The 12,962-nt window shown below is 41.1% G+C and overlaps 1 protein-coding gene across 2 annotated transcripts; it reads left to right on the forward strand.

Annotated features, from left to right (window-relative positions):
* Nucleotides 1-132: 132 nt before the first annotated feature.
* On the forward strand, nucleotides 133-5,567 carry LOC121552514 (cilia- and flagella-associated protein 206). 2 transcript variants are annotated; one of them, XM_041865471.1, is made up of 12 exons: nucleotides 133-298; nucleotides 494-577; nucleotides 686-776; nucleotides 960-1,148; nucleotides 1,346-1,504; nucleotides 1,614-1,828; nucleotides 1,958-2,077; nucleotides 3,982-4,177; nucleotides 4,408-4,548; nucleotides 4,723-4,916; nucleotides 5,012-5,155; nucleotides 5,300-5,567. In XM_041865471.1, the coding sequence occupies exons 1-12, from the start codon at nucleotides 191-193 to the stop codon at nucleotides 5,525-5,527; spliced, it is 1,869 nt and encodes a 622-aa protein (XP_041721405.1). In that variant the 5' UTR covers nucleotides 133-190; the 3' UTR covers nucleotides 5,528-5,567. The 2 variants fall into 2 exon arrangements, with proteins under 2 accessions (XP_041721405.1, XP_041721406.1); XM_041865472.1 differs by lacking the exon at nucleotides 494-577.
* The last annotated feature ends 7,395 nt before the right edge of the window (nucleotides 5,568-12,962 follow it).

Consider the following 12,962-nt stretch of genomic DNA (forward strand, 5'->3'; position numbering starts at 1 on the left):
TAACGAGAAGATTCACGAGTTAGTGTATCATCAACGCATTAGCTACTAGGCCTCCTACTGTTACAACGGTGCAACTGTCGCCTCCTTTGGCAGTGTATCGTTGATTACCATGGTAACCAACGGTTAACCAGGAGGGCGAGGTGCATCAGTGGTGAATGTGCATGATCTCCGTGGCTAGCAAGCTAAAAACATGTCTCGTGCTCAAGCAGAAAGTGTGATAAAAAACATAATTCGAGAAATCGCCCAAGAATGTGCCGGAAAAGGACATGCTGTGTCTGAAACATTAGTGGCTTTCATGGTGGGTACCTGGCTTAAGTTAGCAACGTGGCTAGCGTTGGGTAACTAGCCGTGTATGTGATAAATGTCAGTGTTTTACTTTTTCGGTTTTGTTTACATTTTAGTCATTTAGCAGACGCTCTTATCCAGAGCGACTTACAGTTAGTGAGTGCATACATTTGTCATACTTTACGTAGTCAAATGTTTTTACTATTAGGTAAAAGCTGTTGTGTTGGACCCACAAAATCTATTCAACGTTGATCGGACTCTTACCAAGCAAGATGTTAGAAAACTTGTGGAAGTAAGTGTGTAGACTCACTGCATTTCATTATAACAGGCCCTGGTCTGGCTGGTAGCATGCCTGAGATCTTTGAGCAATGGGCTCGTCATCCATGTTTTTCCTTTGCAGTTGTGTGTGGACAAACTCGTGGATCAGGGGAGCCCTGCCCTTGACACAATCAAGATGCAAGTCTACTTTGACATGAATTACACATCTCGACGTAAGTGGGTGCTTTAAAATGCTCAAAGAATGCTTCTAAACATTTGATTCATATGGTGTACTAACTAAACCCTAGCTGCATTGAGACATAAGGCCATTGTGTCACGTAACGTCTCAGGACATGGGATACTGGTCTTGTATCCATTAATCAGTTTAGCCTCAACGGTCTTGATTTGTGTCCCAGGTGAGTTCATTGAGGAGCACCAGCGGGTACTACAGTCAAGGCTAGTCCCAGTGAGTCGAGAAATCACTGACAGCCGAGTGAAAACACGTGAGGATCTGGAGGGCCTTTACCATAAGATCGTCAGCTATGTTCTGCTGTGCTCAGGCCTGGGTTCCCCAACCGACATCACCACAGTGAGAGAGGCTACAGGTAATCATAAGGACTATTTTATTCCAATTTGTACCACTAGTTAAGAATCACTATTCACAAAGAAGGGAAAGGAAATGGTCAATTGTAATTACACTGTCCATGGAAGTGAGTTTTTACAATGTGGGAATCCTCACATTTTCCACCATTGATCAGTTTGTTCCTGTTTTGCTCACAACTGACTGTGTGATGTTTTGCAGCTGCCTTACAGAGCGTCTTTCCCCAGTCAGAGCTGGGGACCTTCATGTCCCTCATCAAGAAGGAAAAGGAACAACAGCTCAACGACCTCAGCATGATTGTGACTGGCATCCGTCTCTTCAACAAAGACAGCAGGAAAGGAGGAGAGGGCATCGACGACTGTAAGTTCCAAAACATCACATTTGTGTTTTCTGATAGACCTTGATAACTGAAACAATTTCTCAGAGCTCCAAATGTGTCTTTCCATTTTGTTCTCAATTTCCCATATAGTGCCAGCAATTCTGAATGAAGCCATTCCATCCACCAGTAAAGATATTGAATGGGAGCTGGAGCTTTCTCAGAGGTTGGCCTGGCAGTACACAGCCTGGCTGGAGAGGCTTCTGGACCCTGAGGTTGAGACCAGAGAATGCATTGTTCCCCTGGACATGCTTAAACAGGCTCTCTATAATGTACGACAACATGAAGCCTTTCTCAAAGTTATTTTGGTGAGTTAGCTAGAAGGTGATGGGCTTCATGACTTAGTCTTTACATGAAATTGTCCCAATGAGCAGTTCTTCAAGAGTATTCTGTTGCATAATAATTGTATCCATTATTCTGATTCAATTCCTCACCAGGCAGATGTCATTCTATGTGCAAAGCAAGTTGAAACCCTACAGACCGAACTGGCGACCCGTATGAAGCTTTTGAGGGTCACCATACATTCAAAGACTGCAGTACCCACTGCACAGGTTTTTGTAAGTACAGTATCTTGCACATATACAGTACCTGTCAAATGTTTGGACACCTACTCATTCCAGGGTTTTTCTTTATTTTTACTATTTTCTACATTGTAGAATAATAGTGAAGACATCAAAACTATGAAATAACACATATGGAATCATGTAGTAACCAAAAAAGTGTTAAACAAATCAAAATGTATTTTATATTTGAGATTCTTCAAATAGCCACCCTTTGCCTTGATGACAGCTCTGCACACCATTGGCATTCTCTCAACCAGCTTCACCTGGAATGCTTTTCCAACAGTCTTGAACGAGTTCCCACATATGCTGAGCACTTGTTGGCTGCTTTTCCTTCACTCTGCAGTCCGGCTCATCCCAAACCATCTCAATTGGGTTGAGGTCGGGGGATTGTGGAGGCCAGGTCATCTGATGCAGCACTCCATCACTCTCCTTCTTGGTAAAATAGCCCTTACACAGCCTGGAGGTGTGTTGTGTCATTGTCCTGTTGAAAAACAAGTGATAGTCCCACTAAGCCCAAACCAGATGGGATGGCGTATCGCTGGTAGCCATGCTGGTTAAGTGTTCCTTGAATTCTAAATAAATCACAGACAGTGTCACCAGCAAAGCACCACCACACCATAACACCACCTCCTCCATGCTTTACGGTGGGAAATACACATTCTGAGATAATCCGTTCACCCACACCGTGTCTCACAAAGACACAACGGTTAAAACCAAAAATCTCAAATTTGGACTCCAGACCAAAGGACAAATTTCCACCGGTATAATGTCCATTGCTTGTGTTTCTTGGCCCAAGCAAGTCTCTTCTTATTATTGGTGTACTTTAGTAGTGGTTTATTTGCAGCAATTCGACCACGAAGGCCTGATTCATACAGTCTCCTCTGAACAGTTGATGTTGAGATGTGTCTGTTACTTGAACTCTGTGAAGCATTTATTTGGGCTGCAATTTCTGAGGCTGGTAACTCTAATGACCTTATCCTCTGCAGCAGAGGTAACTCTGGGTCTTCCATTCCTGTGGCGGTCCTCATGAGAGCCAGTTTCATCAAAGCGCTTGATGGTTTTTGCGACTGCACTTGAAGAAACGTTCAAAGTTCTTGAAATGTTCCGTATTGACTGACCTTCATGTCTTAAAGTAATGATGGACTGTCGTTTCTCTTTGCTTATTTGAGCTGTTCTTGACATAATATGGACTTGTTTTTTTACCAAATAGGGCTATCTTCTGTATACCACCCCTACCTTGTCACAACACAACTGATTGGCTCAAACGCATTAAGAAGGAAAGAAATTCCACAAATTAACTTTTAAGAAGGCACACCTGTTAATTGAAATGCATTCCAGGTGACTACCTCATGAAGCTGGTTGTGAAAATGCTGTCATCAAGGCATGGCCATTTGAAAAATATATTGATTTTGATTTGTTTAACACTTTTTTGGTTACTAAATTAGTCCATATGTGTTATTTCATAGTTTTGATGTCTTCACTATTATTCTACAATGTAAAAATAAAGAAAAACCCTTGAATGAGTAGGTGTGTCCAAACTTTTGACTGGTAGTGTATATTCAGTTATATTTGTGTTGTAATGGGGGCAGTTTCCCGGACACAGATTAAACCTCGCTACTGTTATTTTTTACTTATCTATTGTCTACTTAACACTTATTTTTCTTAAAACTGCATTGTTGGTTAAGGGCTTGTAAGTAAGCATTTCACCTGTTGTATTCGGCGCATGTGACAAATACGATTTGATTTGATTTTAAACCTAGTCCTAGACTCAAAACCTAACTCAATGGAGAATCTCCATTTGAAAGAGCTTTTTAATCCAGGACTAAGTTTAACCTGTGTCTGGAAAACGGGCCTTTAATGTCTAAGCCTCAACTCGCATACTATGTATCCTCTTCCAGCCCCATTTCACAGCTCTGGCAAAGTTCTGGTCAGGTCTTCAAGATGAGATGGTGCTGTTGAGCATCCTCGGTAACATGATGGAGAACCTGCAGCCCTTCCTGGCTGCTCAGTCCCAGCTCTTCCCTGATGGTCAGTTGGAGGACATACTGGGGTCGGAGATCAAGAATTACGAGCAGAGAATGAAGGAGTCTTCAGGTAAGTACTCTGGGTGCGTTCCAAATGGTACACTATTTCCCATGGGGCCTGGTCAAAAGTAGGGCACTACATAGGGAATAGGGTGCTATTTGGGACAAGTCCTGTGTTTTACACCTCCACAGTCAATCACAGTAAAGCACTGCATTTATTACATCTCTATCATTAGCTATTGATTTTACATGTTTAATTTGAAGTAGATCAATTGTTTTGTTTGTTTTTCCCTTTGTCAGAAAACCGTATTGACCCCTATGAGATCAAAACACAAGAGTGGCTCTTGCCTGAGACAACAGCCAACTTTGACAAATTACCACTGCAGTACAATGGAATTTGTGGTTATACACTTGTGAAGAAGGATGGGCTTTTACTGCCAGGTATGTGGAGTTTTGGAGGTGGCAATTGTATACATTGTTACATTGTTGTACAACTAATGTTAATTCCCCCCCTTATTTTTGAAAATATTCACAAGAAATGATGTAATATGCCAACTTTTTTTCTTCTAACTAAACATCCCAATGCTGCATGTAAAATATTGACCTTTTTTTCAGGCAACCCAAGCATAGGAGTCCTGAAACATAGGGAGAAATACTATGTTTTCAGCTCCAAGGAGGCAGCTTTAAGATTTGGATCCAAGCCAGATGAGTACATTGCCCATGTGGCAGAGAAAGCAAAGCGGTCCCCTGAGCTTATCCAGCTCCTCCAACTCCACCAACAGTTTGCCTGTGTCACTCCATATTCTGAGGTATGTTCACTAACAAAATCATAATTCTTACGTAGCATCTTCAGAACTTGCAGTGATATTTTTACCAACAGTTCACTTAAATTCTGTCTCTGCAGATGCGGTCAGGGGAGAGATTGTTGGTAAAACCCATTACGAAGTGTGACAGCAGCACTCAGACAGACACTCATTTGTTGGAGACCAACATTGTGAAGTCATACGAGTGGAATGAGTGGGAGCTGAGGAGAAAAGCAATCAAATTGGTTAGTGATTTAATTGACTCTATATTGAGTGTACTGTTATTTTATCAGTGGTAGGTTTACCATGGTCTTGCATGGATCTTTTTTTATTGAAGAAGGTAAACTTTTATGTCCTGCCTTTGGCAATGGGCATTGTTGTTTTTTCAGGCCAATCTTCGTGGTAAAGTGACCCACTCAATGCAGACTAATCTAAGTCACATGAGGAGGGATAACGTCACCCAAACCTACCTCCCCAAAGATGTTGCGTGTCAGAGCAAGAGGGATGGCAAGAGTAACGTCCCCAAACCTCAGGTGTACCTGGCTGGTCTTCGAGGAGGGAAAACCAACACTACACATATGATAAAAACAAACTTGACCAGATCAGTAGATGATTAACTGTTATATCTTCAAGCAATAAAGATAACTTTGATGGAAATGCCGGTCTTTGTTAGTTTTTTAAGAAATTGTTGGGCTCATTGGACTGGTGGGGGTTACTGCCTACGGAAAACTGTTGTATGCCAGTAAAATACACAAGTCATATTGTTTGGACTGAGGAAGGATAACATAGAGGGTTACACTTGGTCAAAACAGAGTTTGCCAAAACTGTCCACATAACCGACTGTAGGAGCAGGCACGTGCACAAGACACATAGCCTATCATAGGCAAAGTTCGATGGGTATGACCTCCACCTGTTTGTGGCCCGGTGTACTCCGACTTGAAAACAAGTGCACCCAAAACACCTCGCCCCTCATTGCATCCTGGGAGAATGTTGCAGGAGCTGTCATTAGCTAGCACATTCACAGTGATGAAACTATAGTATCCAGCTGCAGCTCTGGATAATGTCTTAATTGCACCAGTATGCTTTGACCCGTTAAGTATTATATATTACGTTTGAATGCTTTAGTATTATATGTCACGTTCGATTACATTACATTAGGCTACCAATGGAATAGCGGTCGTACAATATACACATTTTAGGACGCACATTATCCTACTCCTTGATTTCACCCATACAAATGCTTAGAACGAATTATGCATGTGTATAGTAGTTAAATGACAATCCAGAGTAATCTCTGCCTACAATGAGAGGACAGGATCTATAGTTTGATACAACAAGTGAAACAAATTACATACTGTGGCTCTGACCTTATAAATCATAGTTGTGTTTGGGTTAGATTTTAACAGGATGTGTACTGTACCTCAGAGCAATCAATCTCAACAGTGCATACTGATTAGAGTGAGGGGATTCTATTAATCACGCCCGGGTAGAAGTTTTTGAAATGGGGGAAAGTTTATTGCATTGGTTTTGTACACTGAAGTCACCATTTTACCTCCATAGTTTTGGAACCAAAGGGCCCTCCTCCCTCACCGCTTTTGCCCGGTCACGTCACGGGCCTTAGACCGGTACCCCGCGGCTCAGCATAATCGAATCCACCCATTGAATAGGAGAAAGGTAGCCAGGCGTGGCCAAGTTTTCATACTACAGTGAGGGAAAAAAGTGAGGTGTCATCCGTATTTGATCCCCTGCTGATTTTGTACATTTGCCCACTGACAAAGACATGATCAGTCTATAATTTTAATGGTACGTTTATTTGAACAGTGAGAGACAGAATAACAACAACAAAAAACCAGAAAAACGCATGTCAAAAATGTTATAAATTGATTTGCATTTTAATGAGGGAAATAAGTATTTGACCCCTCTGCAAAACATGACTTAGTACTTGGTGGCAAAACCCTTGTTGGCAATCACAGAGGTCAGATGTTTCTTGTAGTTTGCTACCAGGTTTGCATCTCAGGAAGGATTTTGTTCCACTCCTCTTTGCAGATCTTCTCCAAGTCATTAAGGTTTCGAGGCTGACGTTTGGCAACTCGAACCTTCAGCTCCCTCCACAGATGTTCTATGGGATTAAGGTCTGGAGACTGGCTAGGCCACTCCAGGACCTTAATGTGCTTCTTCTTGAGCCACTCCTTTGTTGCCTTGGCTGTGTGTTTTGGGTCATTGTCATGCTGGAATACCCATCCACGACCCATTTTCAATGCCCTGGCTGAGGGAAGGAGGTTCTCATCCAAGATTTGACGGTACATGGCCCCGTCCATCGTCCCTTTGATGCAGTGAAGTTGTCCTGTCCCCTTAGCAGAAAAACACCCCCAAAGCATAATGTTTCCACCTCCATGTTTGACGGTGGGGATGGTGTTCTTGGGGTCATAGACAGCATTCCTCCTCCTCCAAACACGGCGAGTTGAGTTGATGCCAAAGAGCTCTGTTTTGGTCTCATCTGACCACAACACTTTCACCCAGTTCTCCTCTGAATCATTCAGATGTTCATTGGCAAACTACAGACGGGCCTGTATATGTGCTTTCTTGAGCAGGGGGACCTTGCGGGCGCTGCAGGATTTCAGTCCTTCACGGCGTAGTGTGTTACCAATTGTTTTATTGGTGACTATGGTCCAGGCTGCCTTGAGATCTTAGTCATTTAGCAGACGCTCTTATCCAGAGCGATTTACAGTTAGTGAGTGCATACATTTTTCATACCTTCTCACCAAGCTGCTTGGCGATGGTCTTGTAGCCCATTCCAGCCTTGTGTAGGTCTACAATATTGTCCCTGACATCCTTGGAGAGCTCTTTGGTCTTGGCCATGGTGGAGAGTTTGAAATCTGATTGATTGATTGCTTCTGTGGACAGGTGTATTCTATACAGGTAACAAGCCTAGATTAGGAGCACTCCCAATCTTTCTGATTGAGAGGGGGTCAAATACTTATTTCCCTCATTTTGCGTCTCCCGAGTGGCGCAGTGGTCTAAGGCACTGCATCGTCTGATAGCTGTGCCACTAGAGATCCTGGTTCGAGTCCAGGCTCTGTCGCACCCGGCCGCGACCGGAAGACCCATGAGCGGCGCACAATTGGTCCAGCGTCGTCCAAGGTAGTGGAGGGTTTGGCCGGCAGGGATGTGGGTTCGTTTCCCACGGGGGGCCAGTATGAAAAAAATAAAAATGTATGCATTCACTAACTGTAAGTCGCTCTGGATAAGAGTCTGCTAAATGACTAAAATGTAAATGTAATTAAAATGCTAATCAATTTAACATTTTTGACATGTGTTTTTCTGGATCTTTTTGTTGTTATTCTGTCTCTCACTGTTCAAATAAACCTACCATTAAAATTATAGACTGATAATTTATTTGTCAGTGGGCAAACGTACTAAATCAGCAGGGGATCAAATACTTTTGTCCCTCACTGTACATGGAGTGGCTCGGATTTAGTTACAGAATAATACCAAAGATATAACTAAACCAAGATAGACCACAGCCCGTCGTTTCAAACGGGAACAAATTAGTCATAGTGGGCAGAACTAGCACGAGTTACCGAGATCCTATTGGTGCGTTCAAGCAAACATTTGCATATTTCCGTTAGGGAACGCCTACTTTGTGACCGGTGCGTGTGCAATAACTCAATTTGCCTTTGCACTCCTAAACAACGCAATTTATAAAAATATTGGCAAAGGGTTGATTCTACTAATCTTAGTTTTGGGAACTGAATACTGTATTGAGAAAATTAGCAGAATGTCGACCAAAATCCACCTCGTTCCATCTTCTCTCACTGCCGGCCACTGGGCTTCCTCTCAACACCATATACTATACAAACAAGAAACTAGCTTCCCTTTTTGGGGTGACGTAGACGAGCTAGCTGAACAGGAAGGATCTGCGTAAGCTTGGACGCGCGAGGTTCTACTTCAAACAAGGAAGCGAAATAGAATCCATCGTTCTAAATTGTGGTAGGCTGAAAAGGACAATAATTTTCGAGAACCAGTTACAGTAAAATAACATCTTGTTTCTATGTAATATCGACCCATTATTCCATATAAAACAGTTATGAGGTGAAAAGTTGTGTTTATACATTAAAGCCTGCTTGTGAAAAGCTGCCAATTTCACAGGAAGTTTACCCACAATATAGGGACATTGTAGTAAAAAATTAAGCCCTACCAGCTTCTGAAAAACAAAATGAGGTATAATATTCCAGAAACTATGAGGAAAGTTGACTTGATATGTGATTAAAGAGAGTGAAGTCTAAGACATTTAGACCGCCATCACAAACCCTGTTGGTGATAACATCTATTTTTATCTTATGTGGCTTGTTTTTCCATACGAAGTTGTACAATAGCCTATCTAAGGTACAGCAAGTGGATTTGGGGATGTCAATAGATGAAAAAAGATAGGATGCACTAGATAGCCCCTCAGCTTTCGATAAAAGCACTGTGGTATCTAAATAATGACGCTAATTTTGCTGTGAGAACAAGGAGTCCGCTTACACTGTACTTTGATTATAAAGGTTTATTTATATCACAAGATTTCAGCGTAAGTTTACAGACATCTGCAGGCATCTGGAGAACAACGACCCAAAATAATATGTTGTTCTGTCCTCCTTTGTCCCCACCAAGTATTTATAATCTTTACCATGATATGGGTGGTTTCCCCTAGAGACCAATCCCATGACTCCACACAACAGACTTCCTCTGTTCTAGATTGCCCCTATAAAACTGCTCCCTAGATGCTTCCCTAAGCTGAATCAACATCCTCCAAGATACCATTTGCAAACGTTAGCAAAGTCATAAATTCCTTAGACACCACATATTTCCCCCCTTCGAGACTAATTAAGTCTCGAAAACAAAAAGAATAGGATTATGACAAATAACAATTTCTCTTATTGAGTATCTTTAACAATAAACCAAAAACACATTTTTCTATGGAGTGTAAATACATTTCTATGAAATATGAACAAATCTTTATGGAGTGTGAGAGCGAAAAACCTGTCTGGCAGCTTTCTTTCCAAATATCCATCAATCAATCAAGACAGTAAAATTCTCTCACGGCCCCTCTTCCCCAGGCAACCACCTAAGTACTCCAGATCAATTCATAAATCTTTATCAATGCATTTTAAACTATGATGCAATTTGAATACACATGAGAGCCTCAGCAAACAAAATACAAACAAAAATGTCCACATTCAGGCTGATCGACCCATCGGACCCTCCTGTGGATTCTCTCTATCCCTGCCTAGACCCAATATCCCTAAGCATCCACGAAATAAACAAAAACATCTGAGATCCCCACATGTACCCAATAACAGCAAATATCATTCTACAAAAATTAATACAGAAAGAATATGACACAAATTATGTATTACACATGCAAATATGTCTATATATCGTTGCAGACACTGGAATGTAGTCCACTACACTTAATCTCCTCAGCAGTGTCGACTTCCAATGCAACGTCGATGATGGAATCTGAACATTTCCACACCTTCCTTGTTCCACTTCATCCAGTCCATTCATATTGTCCCTTCATATTGTCCCCTCTACACATTCCCCCATATGCTTCTGGAAGAAAAGAAAAGACCAAACAGTATCTTTTGCAAAACAACACATTCAAATTAAAACATCAATATCAACTAAAAATGATATAATATGATATATAAAATGAATCACATGCCATTTCCCCCTTTGATTAATCACAAAATACTAAAATCACACTAATATTTAAAAACATTTTTAAAATGATCGGATATTCAAAATGGATATCTATCCATCAATACTCCATCCAGTCCCACTTGTTCATCTTCATCTAGATCAGTAACAGTTAACAACGGCATCTGAGTGTTTTCTCCAGGCATCACAACTCCAACCCATCTCAATATCATAGCCTTCGCAAAAGTCAATAACAAAGTACAAAAGCAAAACATCACACACAGCGCTATCAGAGCTGCTACTAAAATCTGAACTATCACTGCTCCCACTGGGCCTAACTGATCTTGCAACCAAGCCTTCGCTGACCATCCAGCTCCTTCAGATCTACCAAACGCATCCCTTATATTCTTCAATGCATCTATAACACTAGTGATATTATCGGAACTATCTGGCATCAAAGTATAACAATCATCCCCCGTCAAATTCATAGCCAAACATAAGCCACCTTGTTTTGCTAAAATATAGTCAAGAGCCATGTCATGTTTCAACAGTGTCAGTCTGTGACTTCTTTGAGTATTCGACAGAAGGTTAAACCCTCTTATCGTTTCATTTGCAAAACCCTGCAAAGTATAGGTAATATTATCAATGTGATCTGCCAAAAATTTTACACCATACCATGGAAAAAGTCCCAGTCCCCACTTCTCTCCTAGACTTATCCTCCAATGGTAGGCTTCCAGACTATGAAATTCCGCCATGTCCCTTTTCACCCTATTTCCAAACCTAGACTCAGATTTATCTGTGTCCGGTGCTTCCCCTCTTTTAATGGTAAAAACCTCATATGGAAGCTTCAACGTTGACATGTAACAACATCCTGTCCATCCATAGGGTAAGAATATATACGCTTTATCACCACAAACCCACCAAATATCTCTAAAATTCCCAATAGTCACATTACCAGGTAAAAGCTGATCTTTCACCATCAAAGTCCTGCTCTTCTTACTAACTGGAACATAAAAAGTTACATTATATTTCTCATTACTAACCTTATGTTCATGCTTACCCAAAGTCATCATATAATCATCACAATCTGATATTCCCATAAACATACCCTTTCCATCATTTGTTTTATTAGAACAAAAACAGCTTTTAGCCCTCACTGGTTTCACCTCCAATGCTTCAGGAATCGCTGTTAACTGATTTAACTTCCCATCTAACAAATTCACATAGGGTAATTCATTTAACCAAGAACACTTAAACCTAGGCCTAAACAAATTTTTCGACAACGACATTATTGTATCTGTTAATGATTGTTGCTGATACAACAGCCATGATAAAGCATAAGATTGACACGTACTTGATAGAGGTTTAGCCACCGTCTCTAAGATAGAACCCCATGTGCCTGGTGCTGGAATTCTCAACAGGCATGGACCCTCAAGATTCCTCACTGATCTTACAGAATGAGTTAACTGCTGGAACCAAAGATTCCTACCTGCCCATCCATCTTTAATTTGCAAAACAGAAGAATCAAATCCATATGCCTTCCATTTAGTTTCTCTCTTCCCTAGCGAGCGGTATTGATCAGATACATCTTCTTGTCTTCCATTAAAATCAAAGAACTCATCCTGTACCTCCATGATAGTATTCTGCACTATTTCAGATGAATCTACATCATTCTCTACTACCATCTGCTCTCCTATTTCAACACTATCCTTACTACCATTGACAGCACTCTCCATCCGTATCATAAACTCCTGAGTCACTCTTGCTACATCCTTTAGTTTCAGAAAAGTTGTTGTTGGTGTCTGTGTCATATTTCCTACATTTGTTATTGCCGTCGTACCATTAATCTCTTTCAAAGTTACTATTAAAATAGTTGCTTTAGTTGATGTATTAACACTCTTAACTATTTCCAGTGGGAAAGTTACAGATATCCTCTGTGTATTATTTACTGTTGGAGTGGCTACTGTAATATACTTCTCCTGAACTCCTTTGGTGACTGTGGAAGCTTCAACAGACTTCAAATCTTCCATCATAAGTGTCACCTTACGAGTTACATAGCCTTTTAACCAATAATTCTGGAACAAATTTTAATGCTTGCACTAAATAAGTACACATATATTCTCCCTGATCTTTCCATGTAACATTACGCAAAATAAGTGAGCAATCACTCATAACCCTCTTCCACTTCATATCATTGTACAAAATATACTTCCTTTGACTAGGGGGCACAGCTTCTACTTCTGGTCCTGATAACAACACTTCTTCTCCATAATTATCTCTCCATGTGGGAGGAACGTCACCACCCCCACTCCATCTCTCACATCTACAAGGAAGATGAGCTGTACCACCCATCCTAACCCTAATGACAGT

This window comes from Coregonus clupeaformis, chromosome 36, assembly GCF_020615455.1.
Source record: "Coregonus clupeaformis isolate EN_2021a chromosome 36, ASM2061545v1, whole genome shotgun sequence".
Taxonomy (NCBI): domain Eukaryota; kingdom Metazoa; phylum Chordata; class Actinopteri; order Salmoniformes; family Salmonidae; genus Coregonus; species Coregonus clupeaformis.

Bases quoted from the DNA above. Each gene is read 5' to 3' on its own strand.
- LOC121552514 (XM_041865471.1), top strand. From the start codon at position 191: ATGTCTCGTGCTCAAGCAGAAAGTGTGATAAAAAACATAATTCGAGAA. The intron at 777-959 runs GTAAGTGGGTGC...TTTGTGTCCCAG, and splicing joins CATGAATTACACATCTCGAC to GTGAGTTCATTGAGGAGCAC. The intron at 1,829-1,957 runs GTGAGTTAGCTA...ATTCCTCACCAG, and splicing joins CCTTTCTCAAAGTTATTTTG to GCAGATGTCATTCTATGTGC.